The sequence below is a fragment of the Peromyscus maniculatus genome, chromosome 4 (assembly GCF_049852395.1).
Source record: "Peromyscus maniculatus bairdii isolate BWxNUB_F1_BW_parent chromosome 4, HU_Pman_BW_mat_3.1, whole genome shotgun sequence".
In the NCBI taxonomy this organism is placed as follows: Eukaryota; Metazoa; Chordata; class Mammalia; order Rodentia; family Cricetidae; genus Peromyscus; species Peromyscus maniculatus.
In genome coordinates, this window is record NC_134855.1 from 31598444 (window position 1) to 31621492 (window position 23049).

General features: G+C 34.4%; 1 protein-coding gene across 21 annotated transcripts in view; it reads right to left on the reverse strand.

Moving 5' to 3' along the window:
- The window catches only part of Prpf40a (pre-mRNA processing factor 40A), a 50384-nt gene that overhangs the window by 20480 nt on the left and 6855 nt on the right, over nt 1-23049 (reverse strand). For 12 of the 21 annotated variants that reach the window (XM_076569489.1, XM_076569493.1, XM_076569492.1 and 9 more), the window contains 2 exons: nt 15323-15403; nt 14402-14443 (listed from right to left, as the gene is read on the reverse strand). In XM_076569489.1, coding sequence (XP_076425604.1) covers nt 14402-14443; nt 15323-15403 — 123 coding nt within the window. Of the gene's footprint in view, nt 1-12574; nt 12592-14401; nt 14444-15322; nt 15404-23049 lie in introns of all 21 variants that reach the window. The other 9 variants (XM_042275300.2, XM_042275299.2, XM_006974234.4 and 6 more) reach the window with 1 other exon arrangement.

The following is a 23049-nucleotide window of genomic DNA, read 5'->3' on the forward strand; positions in this document are numbered from 1 at the left end:
TAGTTCAAATCACCTAAATTAACTTGTTAATGGAAGTAGAGAAGGAACTGGAAAACAAGGTAGCATGGATCAATTAAGGTTTTAGGACTGTTCTTAGAATCATTATACATATGACTGCTCTCAGAAGAATAGTAACATTGTATTGTTTGCATAAGACAACCTTCCATCAATATAAACCTACCCCAGTGGACAAAATATACAAACTACATATAGATATAACAGATATATAAAGGTGTATAAATCATGCATTTATCTAGTCTAATTAAAAAAACAAAACAGTATTTGGACAATTTTCTAAATTGATCCCTTATAAAGACCCAGTTCACAAAACTAGGAAAAGTAAAGATGGTTTATTACAAAAAACACCAGCAAGGGGGGAGGGGCTGAATCCAAGTATTTCAAAACAAAGAAAGTGAGATTTCCATGTGAAACTAAACATAAATCTACTCCTAATCATGGGCCCAACCAAACAACTCAATAGTCTTAATTTTTTTAAAAACAGACTACTTACTATACATATCACTAAGTCAAAATAAAATATAATTGGTATCACCTACTTGTTCAACACTAAGACTGTATTTTAAACTTACTGACAAATCTATTAAGACTGATTTTTATCTACATCACTTTTGTGCTTGCATAAAAAGAGAAACAAAGTTGTTATAATAGTCCTTAAATTTCCTCACAATAAAGTCACTTTTTAATTAGTTGCTCATATCCATTAGGTTATAGTATCATCCACTAGAGCATCAATAACATTGGTGACATTTCTTTAAAAATAAAACAAAACACAACATAAGCAAAGAGTGACCCTCATCATCTGTATATAATCATGGGATAGAGCACTGAGCCCAAGAACTGCCTATTTCTTAGCATTCAAAGACACAACCTATTGCTTGTGGTTTGCTGCTAAGTCCAGTGGCTTGATCAGTTTTTAGAGAAACTTCCTCTCACCCAAAAGTTTACTGCTGGGTAACATCTGACAGTACTCAGATCTACAGACAAAATGCCTAGTTATCTCTGTTCACCCTCTCAAATGAAGGAACAATGTTCCGATTGCTTGTTCCATTCAGAGGCAATTGGGGGGGTCATTGTCTCTAGCTAGTGGGATCCTGCCAGCCCACCAGCCTCAAAGCTCTTTGGGGATAGTGCCTGAATCCGAAATGGCAAGCTTTCAGAGTAAATGAAGCTGTGCCACTGAAAATGTACCCTTGATAGGTCTAGCCTTCAGACCACATACCTATCAAGGGTACAGTATCTATGGCGGTGAGAAATAAAAGACACCTTACCCCAGGAGTCCTCCCCTCCCCTCAGAACTGAAGATTCCAATGTTAATGGGCAAAAAAAAAAAAAGTATCTCTAATTTTTTGTGATTTCATTCTTCATTTTCTTTGGTAACCTACTTTTTAATCATGAGACACTGGCAGGGCACAAAATCTGCACAGGTTTAAATGTGAATACAAAGTACCACACCTAACCATGAATCTCTATGGAATTGATACCTGCTATAAATTGGAAAAAATCCTTTTCTTTTTCGATTTTTCGAGACAAGGTTTCTCTGTGTAAAATCTCTACCTGTCCTCGAACTTTCTTTGTACAGCAGGCTAGCCTTGAACTCAGAGTTCCACCTGCATCTGCCTCCTAAGTGCTGGGGTTAAAGGCACCAAGACAACTGATTAAAAATCTGTTTTCTTAAGTAGTGCATCACTAGGTACAACAATCACACTTTAGGGAAGTTTTGTTTTGGTATTTTTTTTATTAGTTTTGTTTGCCTTTTTTGTTATTATTGTTGTTTAAGAAAGAATATGAAGTTGGGTGGATATGGAAGTAGGATCAGAGGGGAAGTGGGAAAAGGGAACAAATATGATCAAAATATACTGTATGAAAATATTAGTATTAAATAAGAGGGGGCAAAGACAAATCTAATCAGAGATACATAGTAATAAATACAAAGAAACACAAAAATATAATGCAATGTGACAGCCTCCAATTTTTATGACTTTTTAATACCTGAATCCAATGACTGAAATGCTCAACAACAATACTAATTATTAAAATGCTCAATGTGCTGGCATAGCGCCTTTTACCTAATACCCCAAATGGAAATATTACAATAAATAATATTGAAATCCAGTGGAACATTAAGGAATATTGTGAAAATTAAATTCAAACTACCTTGAAAACCTGGAATAAATCGATATATTTTAGATGCATAAGACTTAGCATATTGGAACCAAAGACTATAACTAAGCTAAATATATCGATAAGAAAGCCTGTGACCAGATGGATTTCACTGCTGAATTCCACCAGGCCTTCAAAGAACCAATACCAATACTCCTAAAACTATTCCACAAAGAAATGTTTCCAAATTTATCTTACAAAGCCAGTATTGCTCCAATTCCAAAATCATATAAATATAAAACAAAAGAAAACAATACACGAATTTACCTTCAACATAGATGCAAAATGCTTAGATTCGAGACTTATAAGCCAATTAGACTGGTACAAAAGAAATGATGGTTTTTCCTTGGTTGAAATTTACCACTTTGATAATGAAATATATTCTTTCTTAAAAGCTTTATTTTGAACTTGCACACTGAAATCAACCAGGCCCTGAAGTTGTAGAGATGTACAATGGATTTTGTACTTTCAATACCAATTTTTTAAAGAAGATTATGTTACACTGTTTTGCCTGCAGATATCCTGAAGACCAGAAGATGGCACTAGATCTCATCATAGATGGTTGTGAGCTACCATGTGGTAGCTGGGAATAAAATTCAACTCTGGAAGAGCAGTCAGTGCTCTTAACCTCTGAGCCATCTCTCCAGCCCCTCTGCATCAATTTTTAAATGCATGTATTCACCACCAAAACCAAGTCAAAGTCAGAACTAAGAAAAATAATTTGGTTTTTACCCTCTTCCATAACTTGGGCCCATTAACTTGTATTCAGTTCTTCCTTATTCTTTAATAATATATGTGTAAATTATTGGCTAGGTTTATATGAGATAAAGAACATGTGGTTTTTATTCTAAGACTTTGTAATCTCATTCATTATTATACATTCAAAATCCACTTTTTTAAAAGCATTTTATGGTTTCAATTTTCTTTAGAGCTAAATGATACTTTATTTCATACATGTACAGGTTTTCATTATTCATTTATTTTTCTGCTAATGGGCAAGTAGGTTGGCTCCATTCCCTGCTACAGTGAGTAGAGCAGCAACAACACAGTGGTGCAGTTATCTTTATTGAAAGACATGGAGTTCTCTGGGGACATGGACATGAGTGAAACAGCTAGGCCATGACCGTCTATTTTATGTCTATGGGTGTTTTGTCTGTATTTAACTGTGTGCTATATGTGTGCCTTGTTCTCCCAGTGGCCAAAAATGGACATAGGAACACTTGGGATTGGGGAAACTGATGGTTGAAAACTGCCATGAGTGCTGGGAATCAAAGCTGGGTCCTCCAGGAGAATGTCTTACCTGCTCTAGCCCGTATTTTTTATTTTTGAGCAATCTTCAAACTGATCTTACTCAGTTGACTGAATCTGCACTGCCATCAACAGTCAAGTTCAACACACTCTCCGACACTGTCATTTATTAATGAGGGCCATTTCAACTGGGTGAAGTATGAATTTTTGTACTTTTTCCTTTTTTATCTTGAAATTATCACTGTGTTCTAATATTTATTTCTTTAGAGTTATTTTTAATGAGTATTTTTCCTAATTTCTTTCTTTCAAGAATACATTGCTGGTATATATGAAGGCTATTATTTTTAAACCAACTATTACAAGCAATGAGACTGAAGCTGTAGTTGGATTCGCTGCGTAATTCTACCAGACTATTACTGGAACCTGCAACTTTACTGCGTTTATTAGGTTCAAAAGTTTTCTAGTAGACTCTATGGGGTCTTTAAGTAAAGGGAATAAGGATAGTTGAATTCTTCCTTTCCTATTTTTAATCACCTTTATGTCTTTCTCTTGTCTAGTTGAAACAGCTAAGACCTGGAGCACTGTATCAAATAAGAAAGGGTCTTGTTCCTGACTTAAAGGAAATACTCAGTTTGTCTCCATTTAATATAACATTGCCTATTGGTTTGTTGAAACTTTACCAATGCCTTTTCTGTGTCAATTGTAATAATCATGTCTGTCTTTAAGTTTACTTACATGGTATATTACACTTTATGTAATGTGGAGCCAACCTTGCCTTTTGAGGATGAAGCTTCCTTGTTTATAATGTATGATCTTCTTAATGTGTTCTTGAATTTATTTTCCAAGTAACAGGCATTTCTGAATCTCTGTTCAAAGAACCTGTCTGTAGGGTTTTTTTTCATTCTTTTGTTTTTACCTGGTTTTGTTATTAAAATAATACAGACTTCATAGAATGAATTTCTATAGAGTGTTCCTTCTTCATTTTTTTACCTTACAGAACAAATTAAGAACAGGATGAGATCTTCCTAGCCAGTTTGAAAGAATACAGCAGTTAATCAGTCTGGTCCTACCTATGCTTTTCTTCAAGGGGAGACTTAATCACAGCTTCAATCTCATTGCTTGTAATGGGTTGGTTGAAATTAATTACACCTTTGGAATTTAATTTTAGTAGGTGATACAGATTTTGAAATTGTTCTGTTTCTTCCGAGTTATCCCATTTTTCAGAGTATATCTTCAATAGTGGTTGTTTTTAAAATTGTGCCCTCTTCCTCCTCCTCCTTTTTGTTGTTGTTTTGAGTCGGTCTCTCTATGTAGCCCTAGCTGTCCTAGAGCTCTTCGCTATGTATACCAAGCTGGCCTCAAAGTCAGAGATCCTCCTGTCTCTGCCACCACACTGGGCTCCCTCTTTCTTTTTGTCAGACTGGCTAAAGGTTAGTTAATCTTAGTAACTTTTTCAAAGATGAAGCTTTGCTTCCTCAATTTTGTGTATTTTAATTTCCTTTTCATTAATTTCTTCTCTATTCTTTAGTTACTGCAGTCTGTGTTGGGGATGGGCCACTTGTTTTAGCTAGCAAAGATATCAAAGAAGGAAAAGGGTGGCATGGAGAACACCTTTAATCCCAGCACCCGGGAGGGAGAGTTTGAGGCCAGCCTGGTCTACAGAGCGAGATCCAGGACAGGCATGAAAACTACACAGAGAAACCCTGTCTCAAAAAAGGAAAACAAACACACACACACACACACACACACACACACACACACACACACACACAAGAAAAAAGGAAAACTAACAGGTAAATGGAAAATATAAATATACAGGCAGAGCTATCCTTGTATCAGACAAAATAAACTTGGAGTCAAAGCTAATTAGAAATGATAAAAAGGGAATGTATTAGTCTGGGTTCTCTAAGTTACAGAACCAACAGGGAACAGAACATAAAGTGGCTTATAGCCTTTGGTCCAGTTAGCTAAAAAGGCTGTCTATCAAAAGAAAGCCCAAGAATCCCATAGTTGTTCAGTCTAGGAGGCTAGATGTCTCCGCTGGTTTAAGTATATGCCAGCATCAAAAAGTAAGCTCTAATACCAGCGAAGGAATGAACTTGCCAGTCAGAGTGAGGGCAAAGACCAAGAACTTCCATCTTCCATATCCTTTATATAGGCTACCTCCAGAAGGTGTGACCTAAATTTAAGGTGGATCTTCCCATCCTAAGATCTGTATTTAGGGTGGTTCTTCCCACTTCAAATGATTAAGAAAAGAAAAAAAAAATCCTAACAAGTGTACCTAGTAGCTTAATTTTTAGTGTCCCCCGGCCCCCCTATAGGTGACAACCAAGAATTATCATCAGGGTAATACATGTTAAGGTGAAATAATTCAAAGTATAACAACTGTAAACATTTATGGACCCAAAGCCGGGCGGTGGCGGCGCACACCTTTAATCCCAGCACCTGGGAGGTAAGAGTTGGAGGCCAGCCTGGTCTACAGAGCGAGATCCACGACAGACACCAAAAGTACAAAGAAATCCTGTCTCAAAACAAACAAACAAAACAAAAAACAACAAAAAAAATACATTTATGGGCCAAATACTGGAGTAGGGCCAATACTATGAAACAAATACCGAAAGATATAAAAGATAACGTAAGTCCTGACAATAGTAGGGGACTTCAATATTAGGTAAGTCTTCCAAACCAAGAACAAATAATGAAACCTCACAGCTAAAATATACTATGAATAAACTGGACTTAACAGATACATACAGAATATTCCAATCAAGAGGTAGGGAAATACTAGTTTTCTCAGAAGTATATAGAAACTTCTCCAAAATCAATTATGTCATAGAACACAGACCAAGTCTCAACATATACATACATACATACATACATGCACACAGATATAGAAACCAGTATTCCTTTTGTTCTACCAGATCATAATGGAATAAACCTAAAAATCAATAATAAGAAAGAAACAAATATTTGGAGAATGAACAACACATTTTTTAAATGAATAGTCAGTCATCCAAACAACCGGAAAGGAAATAACGCAATTCATAGACAAATGCTAATGAAAACACATCCAAATCAGAACCTCTGAGACACACTGCCAAGGCAGCCTAGAGAAGGTTATAACAGTAAGTGATCGTATTTAAAATAAAAAAACACAACAGCAACAACAAAAAAGATATCAAAATAGACAACCTCATTATGCACAAGGATTTCAAATATTTTCTTTTTTTTTTTGGGGGGGGGGTTCCAAGACAGGGTTTCTTTGTGTAGTTTAGCCATGGCCCAACTCAAATACATTCTTAATACAAGAGATTAGTGTTTTAATATGTATCTCTCATATTTTTTATTAAAGAATATTGGTCACTGTTTACTTTATATATGGAAATTTTAGAGAAAATGCAAATTCAAACAATTTTCTTAAGTTTAAAATACTGGTAAAGCAGCAAACAAAACTCAAAACATCAACAGTGCATTTGTTCCAGGAACTGATAACAAATATACTAACAATACAGAGGAGATCTGAGAAATTTGCAAAGGAGAGCAAAGTCTTCAAGATGAGAAGCTAGGGAGCTGGCCATCCAAAGCTGGTAATGATCATCAACGCTGATCATTTTAAAAGAAGTGGCCAAAGAATTCAGTATGGAACATTCAGCAGTCACTTGGCATTTGAAGAAAATTGGAAAGGTGATAAAGCTTGCTAAGTGGGTAGGGTGCCTCATGAACTGACCAAAAATTAAAAAAAAAAAAAAAAAAAAATCCTGAACCTACATTTCCTTTTACTCTATGCAACAAAAAGAAACCATTTCTTGAATGGATTATGATATGCTATGACAAATGTGCTTATGTGTGACTATCAGCAATAACCAGCTAAGTGGTTAAGAGCCAGAAGTTCCAATGTACTTTCTAATGCCAAGTTTGTATCCAAAAGTGGTCCTGGTAACTGTTTGGTGGTCTGCTGCAGATCTGATCTACCTCAGCTTTATGAATCTCACTGCATCCGAGAAGAATGTTCACCAAATTGGGCAGGTTTTCTAGCTACACTAAAAAAACTCAAATGTCTGCAGCCAGGTATGATCAACAGAAAGGGTTCAATTCTTCCCCCAAATGTTTAACAATGCATGATATAACCAACACTTCAAAACTTGAATGAAGAGCTATTAATAAGCTCATTATCTAATATCTGATCTCTTGCCAACTTAACTACTTCAAACATTCTAACAGCTTTTTGCAGGGAATACACCTCTATAATCAATGAAATGAAGAGAATACATTCCAAGAATCCTACTGAATCTGGAAGGACTTTCACAAAATGGGAATAAACATAACTTTTTTTTTTCTTTTCAGTTTTTTGAGACAGAGTTTCACTATGTAGCCCTGGCTGTCCTGGAACTCATGCTTGCCGTCCTAGAACATGCTCTGTAGACCAGGCTAACCTCAAACTTATAGACCCACCTGCCTCTGCCTCCCAAGTGCTGGGATTAAAGGCATGTAACAACACTGCCTGAACAAACTTTTTTTGTTGGCAAAAATACATTGAGTAAAATTGTTAATATGTTTATTAAAGAAGATGTGTTTCAGCCTAGTTTTTATCTGAAATTTATGGTCTGAAACTGCAATTCTTTTTTGCACTAACCCAATGTAATGGAATATTAACAGAATTACACGTTATGATCAAGTTCATTTCATCTGAGGGATTCAGGATGGTTCAACATAAAATTCAATAAAAGTAATATAGCACATAAATAAGATATAATATCCTTACTACATATAAGGGAAAAAAACAGTAAAACTCAACATGTGTTCATGAAGAACTGGGGGTGTAACTAAGTTGAACGAACACCAAACTGGACTCAATCTCCAGTCCCACATAACCTGGGTATGGTGATGTTCATCTGTAACATCAGCATTTGGGAGGTAGAGTCAGGATGATCCAAAGTTCAAGAGCAGTTTGGGCTACATAGAATTCCAGACCCTGTTTCTCTAAAGCAAAACAAAAAAACAGAGGGAGGGAAGAAGAAAGGAAAGTGAGGAGGTCACAGGAGAAAACAAACCTGCCCTGAAGAAATCTGGAAAAAAGGACCATACCTCAACATAAATATAGTATATGGCAAGTGTAAAGCCAGTATTAGATGAAAAGAAGAAAATCTCAAGGTATTTCTTTAAAAGGGGTGTCAATTCTTTCCACCTTTATTCAATAAAATGCTTGGATTCTTAGCAGTAGAGTAAGATAAAGAGGTACAGAAAGGAAACAGTATCAAATAATCCCTATTTGAAAATAACCATATATTTAAAAAAATCCCAAAGATTCCACCAGAAAACTCAGACATGACATTTTCAGTAAAGTAGTAGAGTGCAAAATAAACATGCAAAAATTAGCTTTTATAAATACTAAGCATTATATAGTAATTTTTTATATACAAATAGTGAATACACGAGAAATAAATTAGGAAAATAATCCTATAAACCACAGCCTCAAAACAAAATAACTAGAAATACATCCAATTAAGTAAGTGAAATACCTTCATAATGAAAACTTTGTGTAACACCAAAGAAAGAAGGCAGAAAGACCTTCTATATTACTCGTTCAGCAGAATTAGTATTAGGAAATGGCTCAGTTACCAAAAGTAACCCAAAGCTTAAATGCAATCCCCACCAAAATCTGAAAAACATTCTTCAAAGAATTATACAATTCTTATGAATATCCAAAGCATTCTTCAAAAATGCTAATCCTCTGGAGTCAGAAGAAGGCAATTTCTGAGTTGCAGGCCAGCCTGGTCTACAGAGACATCTACAGGAGACCCAGGGATATATTAACACCCTTTCTCAAAAATCAAAAAAAAAAAAAAAAAAAAAAAAAAAAAAAAAAAAAAAAGCTTCTAGTTACCAACACCTGACTTCAAATTTCACTAAAGAGCCACAATAAATAAAAAAAGATACAAAGGAAAAACCAGCCATGACTATATTAGTTACCTTATTGTTATGAAGACACTTGACAGAACAATTTAACAATGATTCATTTTGGTTTAAAGTTTCAAAGTCCATTAAAGCAGAGAAAGTATGGTAGGTGGGCAAGAATCAGAAAGCAAAGCCACCACCCTCTGCCTTTCTCCCTTTTATTCCATCTGAGCTTCCAGTCTACAAACTGGTGTCCCATAAATTTAAGAGTCTGTCTTTTCCATAGTTCATCCACTGGAAATTTTCTTACAGAAATACAACTCACCAATCTTCCTGCATGAGTCTCCATAAAGCTCAGTTGACAATGAAAACCACAACCAAGGAAACAGGTTACAGGGGGAAAAAATAAAACCAATCAAAAAACCCTCATGAATATTCAGCCATTTGATTCACAACTAGGAGTAACAAAATATATTGGAAGTATGGCAGCTTCAGTAAATTATGCCCGGAAAACTGGGTGGGTATCCACTTAGAATGAAACTGGGTCTTTTTCTCTTATTTTATAAAAATAAATTCAAAGTGGATCAAAGGACTTAATGCAAGACTTAAAACATTGAAATCAGTAAAAGAAACACTTCAGGATATAGTTACTTTCTGGATGGCAAGTACCTCAGGAAATAGTATAAGAACTGACAAGCAGGATTTTATCCAAGTAAAAACTCATGCCCAGCAAAAGAAACAACAACACAGTAGAGAGATGGACTAAGAATGGTAGACAAACCTTTGCCAGCTATTCATCTCACATATGAGGAATACCTGGATTACATCAAAATGAAACACCCAAAGAACAGTACTATCAATAAGTGGACAAGTGAACTGAGCAGACATTTTTGTCGTTTTTTGAAACAAGGTCTCTCCATGTGGCCATGGCTTTCCTGGAACTTACTATATGTAGACCAGCTAGCTTCCACCTCAGAGATCCATCTGCCTTGGCCTCCCAAGTACTTGGATTAAATGAATGTGCCACCATACCCAGAAAGCAGACAATTCTTAAGAAGTACAAAAGACCCATAAATAGAATAACTCAATAGCCTTAGCTAAGAGGGAAATGCAAAGAAGTTCATTTACTTCTGGCAGTTAAAATTGGAATTATTAAGAAAAGAAAAAGCAACAAACTACAAATGCTGTCAAGGTTGTATGGGAAACAGGAACCCCTCATACACTGTTGCTGGGAAGGTAAATTAGTATAGCCACTTCAGAAACATGAGGTTATTCAACAAACTAAACTAGGATTTGCTATCCCACTTCTCAGTTATATTCCTGAAGGAATCAAGTCAAAACACAAGGGAGACTTGCACACTCGTATTTAACAAGACACCCTCCAAGACAGCCAAGTTATATAATCACCCTAGATTCCATTAAATAATGGAGAACTTTTATAAAACAGGACTTAACTTGAGAAGGGACAAACAAAAGGAGGATAAATATATTTAAAGTTTATTATATGCATGCATGAACATGTCATAATGAAACCCATTATTCTATATATGAAAGGTTAATGAAAATAAAAATACATTTTCTTGATTTTGTCCAAACTATTATTTTAAGGAGAAAGTTTTAATTATTTGTTTACTGTAAGATGAATAGTTTAAATTATTAGTGTATAAGTCAAATACTCTAACAATTGTAACGTTTTCTTCACAAGATAAAGCAAGTTAAGTAACTACTAATACTTGCTATATTAAGTCTACTAATAAAAACATGAAAACAAATCAAGAGTAATTTTCCTAGAAGTTATACAATTTTTTTAAAATTATGAGTTTCCTAAAAGAACTTAGACTATGTACAATTCAACAAGTTTACTTTGTAAAAATCTAACAAAGACTTGGATGAACAGTTTGCATGAGCCAATTCTAGGAAAGTATGTGAGCCTCTAGGACATTATAGGGGTTATATAAGATTCTGCCTAAAAAAGTAAAAATTCTACTTCAACGTTCCTTGGCTTCACCTATTTCTTACTCCCTGGCCATTTTGATTTTTTTCCACACCATACTTTTCTTACACACCAAAGTAGTGTCTTTGGTCATGCTATTAAGATGGTGGCATTAACCACAGGCCAAACAAATAGCGTTGTCAGATCTTGGATTTTTCAGACTTCAAAACTATATGAAATATAAATCTTTCTTCTTGCCTTTGGTGAGGAAGGGGTGGGAGTATATGCACACACCATTGCAAATGCAGATATAGGACAGAGAAGGACTTGAGTCTACTGCTCTCTGTCTTACTCTCGTATCAAAATAGAAGCTTACTGATTTGTTTGGCTAAGCTCGTCAGCCAAATCTTGGAACTCTCCTGTCTTGGCTCTCAATGCTGGGGTTATAGGTATGTATGCTTCTACACTGATGATAAAGATTTGAAATTAAGTTCTTATGCTTGTAGAGCAAACACTTACTCACAGAGCCATCTCTCCAGTTCCAAACATCATTTTTGTGGCCCCCCATCCCAATTCTTGTTTTTATTAACTCATGCACAACTCCTTGTCTTCTGGTTTGTTGAAAAAGTTAAGTCAGACAGACTACACTTGCCACAGTAATGTCTGTCAAAGTAACTGGCCATGAAATCTCCAGCACCACATTCATCAAGACACTCTTCACAAAGGCAACTAAAATTTTGCATTTTCATCCACCTAACAGAATTTCAGCACAGCCAACTTAACCTTTCTCTTCTGCTTAGTCTTCTTGGGAATGCTGCAAGACTTCTTCCTTTCCTCAGCACCACCAGGAAGTCTCAACATAGAATGAAAGGTGGACTTTCATGGAATGTTGTAGTCAGACAAAGTATGGCATTTTTCAGCTGCTTACCAGCAAAGCCTTTGATGAGCAGGAACTTGGATTTTACCTTTTCTATAGCATCTGAAAGTTTAACCTCAAGGGTGATGGTCTTCCCCATAAGGGTCTTTATGAAAATCTCCATGTTGGTGCTGTTTCCACCACAGATGGCCCAATGGAAAACCAAAAGCCTGTTTTGTTTTGTTTTTTACAAAAGTAATTGGCCTTGGTATTTTGAAACAGTCACATAAAATAGAAATAATCTCTCCTAACTCTCATGAAAATTAGATTCTAAAATAGTTTCAACATTTGGCATGGGAAACTAAGGACTGGTTTAGCACATCAATCTTTAGAAAACAAGGATCAATGCAATAGGTTAAAAAAAAGTAAAGAAGCAAGTAATGAGTTTAAACAGTACTTACTGCACCAGATGCTGCACCTAAAAGACAAAATATTTACAGTGGTAAATGAAGTGATCCTTAACAGCTCCAATATTTATTATTATTTCTTCCTTTCTGTTCTTATTAAAGCTTATAAGCTGTCCCATATTATCTGTTGACTTGCTTCCCATTCCACAAACAAAACATACATCTATAGCACAGAGCATTTTTAGAACTTGAGCTTTCAATCTCCAAAGTTAATTGTCGATTGCCAAAATGAGAAACATTTATCTTGCTTTCTGGCTATTCTGTCAATCTCATTTTATTCCTTTCTTTCTTATATATGCTACAAAAGTACAAATAATGCCTCTATTCTCTAACTTTTGCCAAATTCAGTTACTTTAATCCTATGCATGTGGTATTGTATATCACAGTACTCATGAGACACCATACACACTTGCTTAAAATTTAAATTACAATTAAATAATTTTAAAAAATAGTTCTTCAAATGAACTAGTCCCATTTCACATACCAATTACATGTAGTTAGTAGCAACTGTATGATACTAAGTATAGGTTACAGAATACTTCCACCACTGCAGAAAGGTTTGTTAGTCTCCTACACTACCATATATATAAAATGTAAGGGATTTCAGGTGTTTGTTAGGGACAAAGCTCATATAAATGTCTAACTTTAGAAACTAGTCAACTTAAAATGTTAAGTAACAGAGAAAGCAAAGACTGTACAACAAAACAGAACAAAGGTTTACATATATGGAAAGCATTTAATTGACTATGAGTCTCAACAACAGACACAAAGCATTGGAAGGGTAAGTTGACTATGAGGACCCAGGAGGTAACAACGACAAAAATGACTGTGAAGTAGCCTAGAAGTTCATGACAAGAAAATACTTCACATCTAACAAGAGGAGCTACCATCTCTTCCCATGTTCCCTAAGTAGAAATACGGACTCAGGAGAGTTCTTTCATTAAGCAAATATTCTCTGAGCCCTGACTATGTTGACAAGATTGTTAATCACTGAAATTCAGATCAAATGTTTCAATATAAATCCTAATTATTTGCCGGGTGGTGGCGCACGCCTTTAATCCCAGCACTCGGGAGGCAGAGCCAGGCGGATCTCTGTGAGTTCGAGGCCAGCCCGGGCTACCAAGTGAGTCCCAGGAAAGGCGCAAAGCTACACAGAGAAACCCTGTCTCGAAAAAACCAAAAAAAATAAAATAAAAAATAAAAAATAAATAAATCCTAATTATTTAATAATAATTATAAAATATAAAAAATTATGAGAACCAAAGGCTTTTTTATATAATAAATTTGAATTAAGAATGCAATTATAGCCGGGTGGTGGTGGTGCACGCCTTTAATCCCAGCACTTGGGAGGCAGAGTCAGGCAGATCTCTTGAGTTTGAGGCCAGCCTGGGCTACCAAGTGAGTCCCAGGAAAGGCGCAAAGCTACACAGAGAAACCCTGTCTCGAAAAACCAAAAAAAAAAAAAAAAAAAAAGAATGCAATTATAAATGCTATCTGTCTATTATCAGATATTGAGAAAATTTTAACCAATCATAAAGATCAGTTTTAAAAACTAATTTTATGTGCATGAGTGGTTTGTCAAAATATATGTATATATGTATAGCATATGCATGCCTGGTGTCTGAGGAGGCCAGAAGAAGGCATTAGATTCCTTTCAAACTCAAATTTCAAATGGTTGTTAACCATGTGAGAATGAGGAACAGATGCCAGGTCCTCTGAAAAAAATAGCAAGTGGTCTTAACTGCTGAACTGTCTCTTCAACCCCAGATAACCACTTTCATTCCTTGTTAATATGCCTGCAACTTTCCAAATGAAGTCCACTATACACATACCTGCTGCTACATCCATACTATTTACTCCAGGCTGCAAGAAGAGAAATTAAATTACTACCATTCAAATTACTTAAACTACATTTTATAGAAATAAGGTACAATGAATCAGTTCCATGTGTAATCTATAAGCCATAAATTCAACCAACTGTAAAATTTCTGGTGGTTCCAACTCTGAGGCTTGCTATACATTACAAGAGATCAATAAAGTTGGGGTAATTTTAGCATTTTAAGACATTGCATGGTTATCAATTGTATGCAGAACCAAAACTCTTCCCTCTCAATTCTGAAATCTACAAAGCTCTGAAAACCAAGTTTTATTAATCAACAAAACGAACCAATATTAACATATTAGAAATAGGGCCAAAGATTCCACAAGATATTTTTGTAATGTAGTATATACAAACACTAAATAAAATCTTACTATTCCAAATAGGTATGTCCTACCTGTTCATTAAAACCAGTAGGCTCTCAAGAAATAAACATTCTTACACTAATATCATTTTTAAAAAAAATCACCAAATTACTACCTAAGTATGACAGTAAGTCTATTCAAGAATTTTCTAAGTTAATTTGCAATAGCTGAAGTTTCAATAAAATGGATATTTCAAATTAAGTCTTCTCATTTTTAAGTTGAATATCAATTTTTACTAGCATAAAATAAATAAAATGTCACCTTTGAAAATATTACAAGACTACTACAATGGTTTTTCTCTCACAACCTGTTTAAGTGCCTTGTTCATTATAGAATTAATTTCATCATTGAACATGTATATATATTGCAATGTAATGCTCAATTACAATTCATGTTACATTTTAGTGTTGGGGTGGTCTATCAAGTACATGCACATTATTATTTATACATGAAAGCAATCAAAACTCAGAAAATAATTATTTTCACAAGATTACCAACCGGTAAGGCAGGTTGCATGGAAGCCTGAGACATATGAGACATCATCATTCCTGACATTACAGAAGACATCATTCCAGGCATCTAAAATAAAAGTTAAAAAATGGTTACCATGCAAGATCCAAACACTTTATAGGACTGTAAATATAATTTAAGAATATAAACCACTGAAACTATGCTACTTTATTATATAAATAATATGCCTAGTAAGTGCTTGTTGAATGAATGAAGTATTCTATAATGATCCTGTTCCAATACTTACGCCGTAATTCATTTGTGTGGTAAAAATATTTTAATTAAGTAAATTTAGAAGAATAGACTATGTTAGTCTAACTTAAAACTTGAGAATACTCATTTTCTTTTATTTTTAATAAAAATATTGAGCATTGTTTCTTTCTTTGCAACAAGACTATAAGATAAAAATGTATCAGAATTTTCACCTTTTATTCTTAATCTGTACTGAATGAAATTTATAGTAATCCAGTCCTTTTCACAATCTTAGATCTACAGTGCTTAAAATCTAAATACTGACTTAAAATATATATAAATAAAACCCTTTAGTCATAAGTTAAGTACAGAAAAGCACGTAAATACCTGAACATATTAGTTTGTGAGAATTTAATTTAGTCTACTAATGACCAAATTAAAATCTGAGTATGTATTAAGCATGCGTAAAAACCAGATGGTTCATTTTCTAAAGCATCTGATCCAATATTCATCTATATTACATAAAATAAAATATATAGTCCCATATTAGAATTTTTAATATAGTAAGAGTAACAAAGGGATCTAAGAAACTTGTAGGGGGAAAAAAGTTGTAATAACCATGGGTACTGGACAAGGAAACTGGTTATTCAAGCTTCAAATTAAATGAACAAGTTAAAAAATAGGAACAGAAAAATATAAGCACATTGGTCAATATGAAAATACAAAATTAGGCAAGAATATCTATGTGTAGTTTTATTACTTGTTAAAACACAAAGTGAAATAGGCTGGCACACCTATAGACTTGCATGGAGTTAACTGATTTAAAAAAAAAAAGAGCTAAAAATTATTTAAACTATTGGACAGAAATTATGATTACAAGAATGTGATGGATTACTTTGACGATATGGCCAAATAATATTTCATAAAAAGCATAGAATTTGAAAACAAGCATGGACACCTCCAAAACCTACATACATCTTAGCAAAAAAGCAGCAGCAAGCAAGGAAAAACTATGCTTGCTTTCAAACCCATCTACCCTTCAGAGATATGTCTCACACTTGTGCTTAGGAAAACAAGAGTAAACTCAACAGGCAACTAACTCGTCATTAGAAAGAAAGCACTTCAAAAGCACAGTGAGAAAATCTAAATATCCTGTATTTACAACAAATAAAAAACTGGTACTACATTCCAAACTAGAACCCTATGATAATTTCAGAAGTGGTAGTTTGAAAACCAGGGGGAAAAAAGTACTTTCTCCTAAGAAACAAAAAGTGCTTTAAAAAGTAGAATTTAAAACAAACAAACAAATTAAAGGTAGCATAAGTATTAACTTAAAGAGACCATTCACGGCATCAATAGACTGAATAAACTAAGTTGAAACTAAACTGAAATTGAAAGTAAACTAAACTGAGTTGAACTACTGACTATAACTTAAAGACAAAAATCCCATTTAAAAAAAAAAAAGCCACAAAACTCCCGTGATAGAGGTGCGAAATTTTAGTCATACCAAAGAGACAGCAAATATCCAAATCACATAAAGAAAAAACAGACCCGACAGATTTCTCTTTCACTGTCCTTCCTATTTCTCACATTTCAAACACTGAAATTGTTCATGAGTGTGGAATTTAGTTATAGTTAGAAAATGAGATGTGATAGGAAATACAAAGCTACAGTCGTCTTCAGCATTTTCCCTAAGTCTTGGCAGGCAGAATCTAATTACACTTGTTTTACCTGACAAAGTTATCTGTGAGCTTTTAAATTTTTATGTAATTAAGTATTCTAAAATGATGGTATGAATATGAAACTAAAGAACATCAATATGAGAGATACTACACTTCATATAAAACTACTATAGAGGGGCTGGAGAGATGGCTCAGAGGTTAGGAGCACTGACTGCTCCTCCAGAGGTCCTGAGTTCAAGTCCCAGCAACCACATGGTGGCTCACAACCATCTGTAATGAGATCTGGCACCCTCTTCTGTATACATAATAAATAAATAAATCTTTAAAAAAAAAACTACTATAGAAATTTGATATATTTAGAACTCTCACGAGTTTTGAGCATGGTAGAAAGATCTATTTCCCTAAGCCACCATTATCAATTTAGGAAATGTTACAATGATTCCTGTTTCTATTATTCTAAACACAGATCATAGAGGTACATTTTAAATTTGCTGTCTCTGAAGTTAAATTCTAAGGCTTTGATTCAGTTATAGTAGTTTCTCGACAGCACCCCTAATTTGAGACTAATGATATATTTATTATATATTCTTTTTGCTGTTTTAACATCACAATGTTAATGAAAGTGAATCCAGGCTGTAAACTTAAAGAAAAGTGGCGTTTTTTAAAAAATCCTCAATAGTGGCTTAATTTTCTTCCCAAACCAAAACTGAGATAGCCATGTTTGTTTTCTTTGGCATGGTTAAAGTTTCTTGTTTCACATGGAGGGTTTAGCCAGATCTAACTATAAAGTCTTTTAGATTTCCTATTTTGGGTTGCCTCCCCCCCATTGTTAATAAACCCTTAAATTCAATAAAATGAGGTTTACTAAAAAGGAAAAATTCTTAGCTTAGTTACTATGATAGTGCCACAACAATTTCACGAAACATCATTTTCTTCTAAGCATAAGTGGCCATTCACATTAGCTTAATGTGAAATGTATTATAAGATACTATACTTTGGCCGGGCGGTGGTGGCGCACGCCTTTAATCCCAGCACTCGGGAGGCAGAGCCAGGTGGATCTCTGTGAGTTCGAGGCCAGCCTGGGCTACCAAGTGAGTCCCAGGAAAGGCGCAAAGCTACACAGAGAAACCCTGTCTCGAAAAACCAAAAAAAAAAAAAAAAAAAAAAAAAGATACTATACTTTGGCCAATATATAAAGTACTATAATAACTACAAGCTTCAGTTATTAAGAAAAGAGACAGAGTGTTTGGGGAAAAGTGAACACCAAGAAGTAACAGCCAATGCTCTTAACCGCTAAGTCATATCTCCAGCCCTGGAGTAGGGGGGAGATTTTAAAGCCATTTATCAGGATGTATTCAAGCCAGGTATTGTGGATGACCCTTTTAATAAAGCCCTGCTACTACACTACTGGCCAAGGAAGGAAAACCAAAAGTTCCTAATCAGCATGGACAATCTCCCCAACAAGATCATTCCTAAAGATAAAAATACAACTGCAGATGTAAGCTCAATAGTAGAGCACTTGTCTAGTATGCAGGTGGCCTTGTATTCAGTGTCTAGTACTAGGAGAATAGATATTTAGAAGCAGCACATTGATTTATTGAGGGCAATAAATCAATGAATAAAAACAAGTGCCCACCACACAACCTATTAAATTGTTCTTAGCATCCCAGATAGTTTCTAATCTTAGATATGAGTGTTTTATTTACCACTTTATGTACTTAAAAAAAAAAAACAGTAAAAGCAGTATGAATGCTATACAAGTTGAACAAGGGACTGGAGAGATGGCTCAGCAGTTAAGAGCACTGACCACTCTTCTAGAACCTTGGTTCAATTCCCAGCACCTACATGGAGCCTCACAATCATCTGTTAACTCGAAGCACAGGGGATCTGATGACTCCATCTCAAAATAACAAAAACAAATTAAAAAATAAAACAGTAACATAAAGTCAATACATTTTCTGTTAAATATCTATATAAAAGGTAAACAGTATTTTTATAATTTGTTCACATGTAGAAAACATTTAATAAGACAACTCCTGTGCTTGGTTTAGTTTACTAAATTATTATTCTAAAGTAAATCAAATAGTCTCTTCCACCTCTTATCTGTGTTTCACATCCCATATTCAGTAACCTATGGTCAATGTAGGTCTAAAAATATTAGGTTTGGCAACATTCTGTGCAAAACTTCAAGTAACCCTCATTTTATTTAATAATGGCCCCAAACCGTAAGTACAGTAACAATGTAAAGGAGTTATCAGAGCACAAAATTTCCAAGGACAGATAAACTCTAGTATTACATGTCAACACAGTAGGGCATTTAAGAAAAAACAGTAACCATGTGTATATGGTTCAGTTTCAGGAATCCACAGGAAATCTTAGAACATACATACCTAATAAGAGGAGCTACCCTTCATGCTCTGAGGAAGCTAACTCAGCTGATTACATTTTATAATTTTACAGAGAGAAGCAGCCTAGCACAGCTATTAAGGTAGACTAGCAGAATTCCTACCCTAGCTTGACTTTAGGATCTTGGATTGCTATGACATTGACTTCTCTGGACCTCAATTTCTCATCAACAGCAAAAATATCATCTGATAGGACTTATTGTGAGCAATCAAATGCAAAAATTAACGTAAGGCAATTTAAATAGTGCTCAACCAAAGATAGGATAGCTACTGGAGTTGTCTCACAGTATTCATGGTTCTAATACCACCTAATGAATAACAAAATCTCCAAATACTTATCTCATATAAAATGGCAAAGTATTTATATATAATCTATGCATAATCCTGGAAAATTTTAAATATCTAGATTTCTTATAATACTTAATAAATATCAAATGCTACATAGCTTTTATATTGCAAAATGCCTGAGCACATTCAGCACAGACACAAATCTTTCTCTAAATATTTTTGAATGATCAATGGCTGAATCTATGCACAGCACCTGGAAACATGAAAGACCAACCAACAGTATTTTATTATCATTGTGCTTATTAAACTTTTACAATGAAAGAACGCTTTTCCTCAGCCATTCCTTGTCTATTTCTCAGGTGTTTTCTGTTTTTGTTTTTCGTTTGTTTTCCTCATTAAAGGTATCCAGTGAACAGCATAAACTTTTTACTTTCAATAGAAATAAATAATACATGTAATAAGAAGTCAATCCCAGATTTAGAGTCAAATTTAATGCTGGCTCTGCAATGTTGGTATACAATTCATTTAACTCTTTAGACCATCCAGTTACCAAATAGAACCTGGACTAATAGAGCCAACTCAAGTTATCAGAAAGGGGGACTAAATTCAATAAAGTACATGAATTTCTCAAAGCTTATACAGACACAGACATGAAGACAGAATTATAATCATTTACAACAGGCAACATAATAAATTCAGAAATGTAGTTGAATAAAAATGGGTACCACTGTATTTTTTAAAGAAAGTTCTAAATTCAATTTAAGAAACAGAAAATTGTGGTTCTTAAGTCCTATAAAATTAAGGGTTTTAAATTTTATACTAAAAACATCATCTAAAGCCTTTGGGACACAAGACCGTTAAAATTCCCTTTTCATGTTCTTCAAGCTAGAGTCAGTATTACATCTATATACTTTGTTAGTACTGAAAGGATAATCTGTAACATTAAATACAGCATGCAGAGACACACTCACTGATAAATACAACATGTGATTTTGTTATTATGCAAGGTGTACATACACAATCCTAGCTGAAACAGATCAATCACTGAATATAACCTTCTGACTTATCAAGAGGCCTACCTAGTAAACAAGACGTAACATGACACTATTTTATTACAATGACTTTGTTTCTGTAAGTGACATACATTCTAAATCAATAAAGAATAGCATAGTAAACACAAATCAGCAATATAGTCTTTTAGTACACAAATCAGCACTACAAATTTATTAGTACATAAATCAGCAATAGTCTATTAGTATCATTACTAACTCAAGTATTTTGCATTATACATGACTTATGTGGACTGTCTTTAATATGACTGGTAACGTAGCACATTACCATAAACACAGGAGCAGTATTTTTTGCTATGACCATGACAGCTATGTCACTGGGCCATCAAATGTACTTGAATACTATAGGAAACTGTAATACAAAGTATTTGTATATATAAATATAGAAAATGTATAGTTAAAGAAATATAGCAGATCATAAATATTTTCAGGTCCACTCTAATCTATGAGACTACTATCATACATGCAGCCATTAGTTTACTGAAACATAATTATACAGCACATAGAAATCAATGAAGTCTCCTTCACAGAGGCAGCAACTTTTCTCGACTACATTTGGAAAAAAAAACAAAAGTTTAAGATAAACCATTCAAATTTTTGATTAAATGAAAAATTAGATCCTTAGATACAACAAACTGTATTTCAACCCAAAACAGTTCTCAATTTCTGGCATTATAGTCCTTTAATATATATCCCTAAGAGCACCAAACCCACTTAGAGAAGTCAATTTCCACTTGAGCACACCAAGAAACAATGGATTTAAGCCCACCAAAGCAAATGACCACAACTTTAGTAACTGCTAGTTAGAATTAACCATTGCTTAAAATAGATGGAAAGTAACAGATGCTAAGTTGACTACAAAAAGAAAAAAAAAAAATCAAAGACTCATATGTATAACATTTCCAAGTACCCAGGAACATTCCCACACTCTCCGTATTGCCAGCCACTCCACACATCATGGGAGGCTTTTAAGAGCAAGCTACACATCGCACATTTATATTAAGAACATTCATCAGAGATGTAAATGTCTGACAAAAAAGAAATGTGAAGGTATAAGATAACCAAATGAGAAACTATGAACGTCAACAAGAGGACATAATCTATCCATTCTTACTTATAAACCTTTCAAGACAGGCCCATTTCCCTGGGTAAACACTAAGAAAATGGGGTAGGGAGGGATCTTCTAGTACACCTGTTTTAGAATGTTTACTAAGTGTTAGTAGCATTTCTCATGAATAAGATGCTCCTAGGGAAAGGTGGTAGAGAAGATAGACAAGACAGCTAGCATCTGCTTTAAAAGGTTCCTCCAAGACTTCCCAATAACAGCATTTTGTACATCTCAAAGAGGGAGCGATCCATTCTTTCAAACTGAGACAGTCTTCTCAGATCACTCCAAACATTAAACACTTCAAAACATTACTGCATCTCAAGTTTTGAATGAGTTCATATTTAAATAAGTTACCATCTAAATATAACTGAAATAAGCACATCTGTAGTCTTAGTATAAACTGTCAAACTCTAACCACAGTATAGAAGTAAAGACAACATTTGTTCTAGGCTAATATTCTTTTTTTTTTTTTTTTTTTTTTTGGTTTTTCAAGACAGGGTTTCTCTGTGTAGCTTTGCGCCTTTCCTGGAGCAGGCTGGCCTCGAACTCACAGAGATCCGCCTGGCTCTGCCTCCCGAGTGCTGGGATTAAAGGCGTGCGCCACCACCGCCCGGCTGGCTAATATTCTTTATAAAGAAAAGTATTTGCTTGAGAAATGTAAATGCACAGAATTACCTAGATTTGAGAATTTATTATGTGCCTTTTTACGACTGGCTAATATTAAAAATAAAAACAACAAAGTATTTCACCAGTAAGGTAAACTAATGCAGTGGCTATCTCGAGAAACCTCTTTTACAAATTTACCTTTTGTTATAAAGATGTATATGGCAAGATTTCATTCTCAATGACATGACACATACATGTGCCTATCATTAAGTGAAGTATTTAGATGTCTTTACTTAAAAAAAAAAAAAAGGACAGAAAAAGAAATCCCTAAATTACTTCATTTTATCTGTTTTTGCTAAATGAA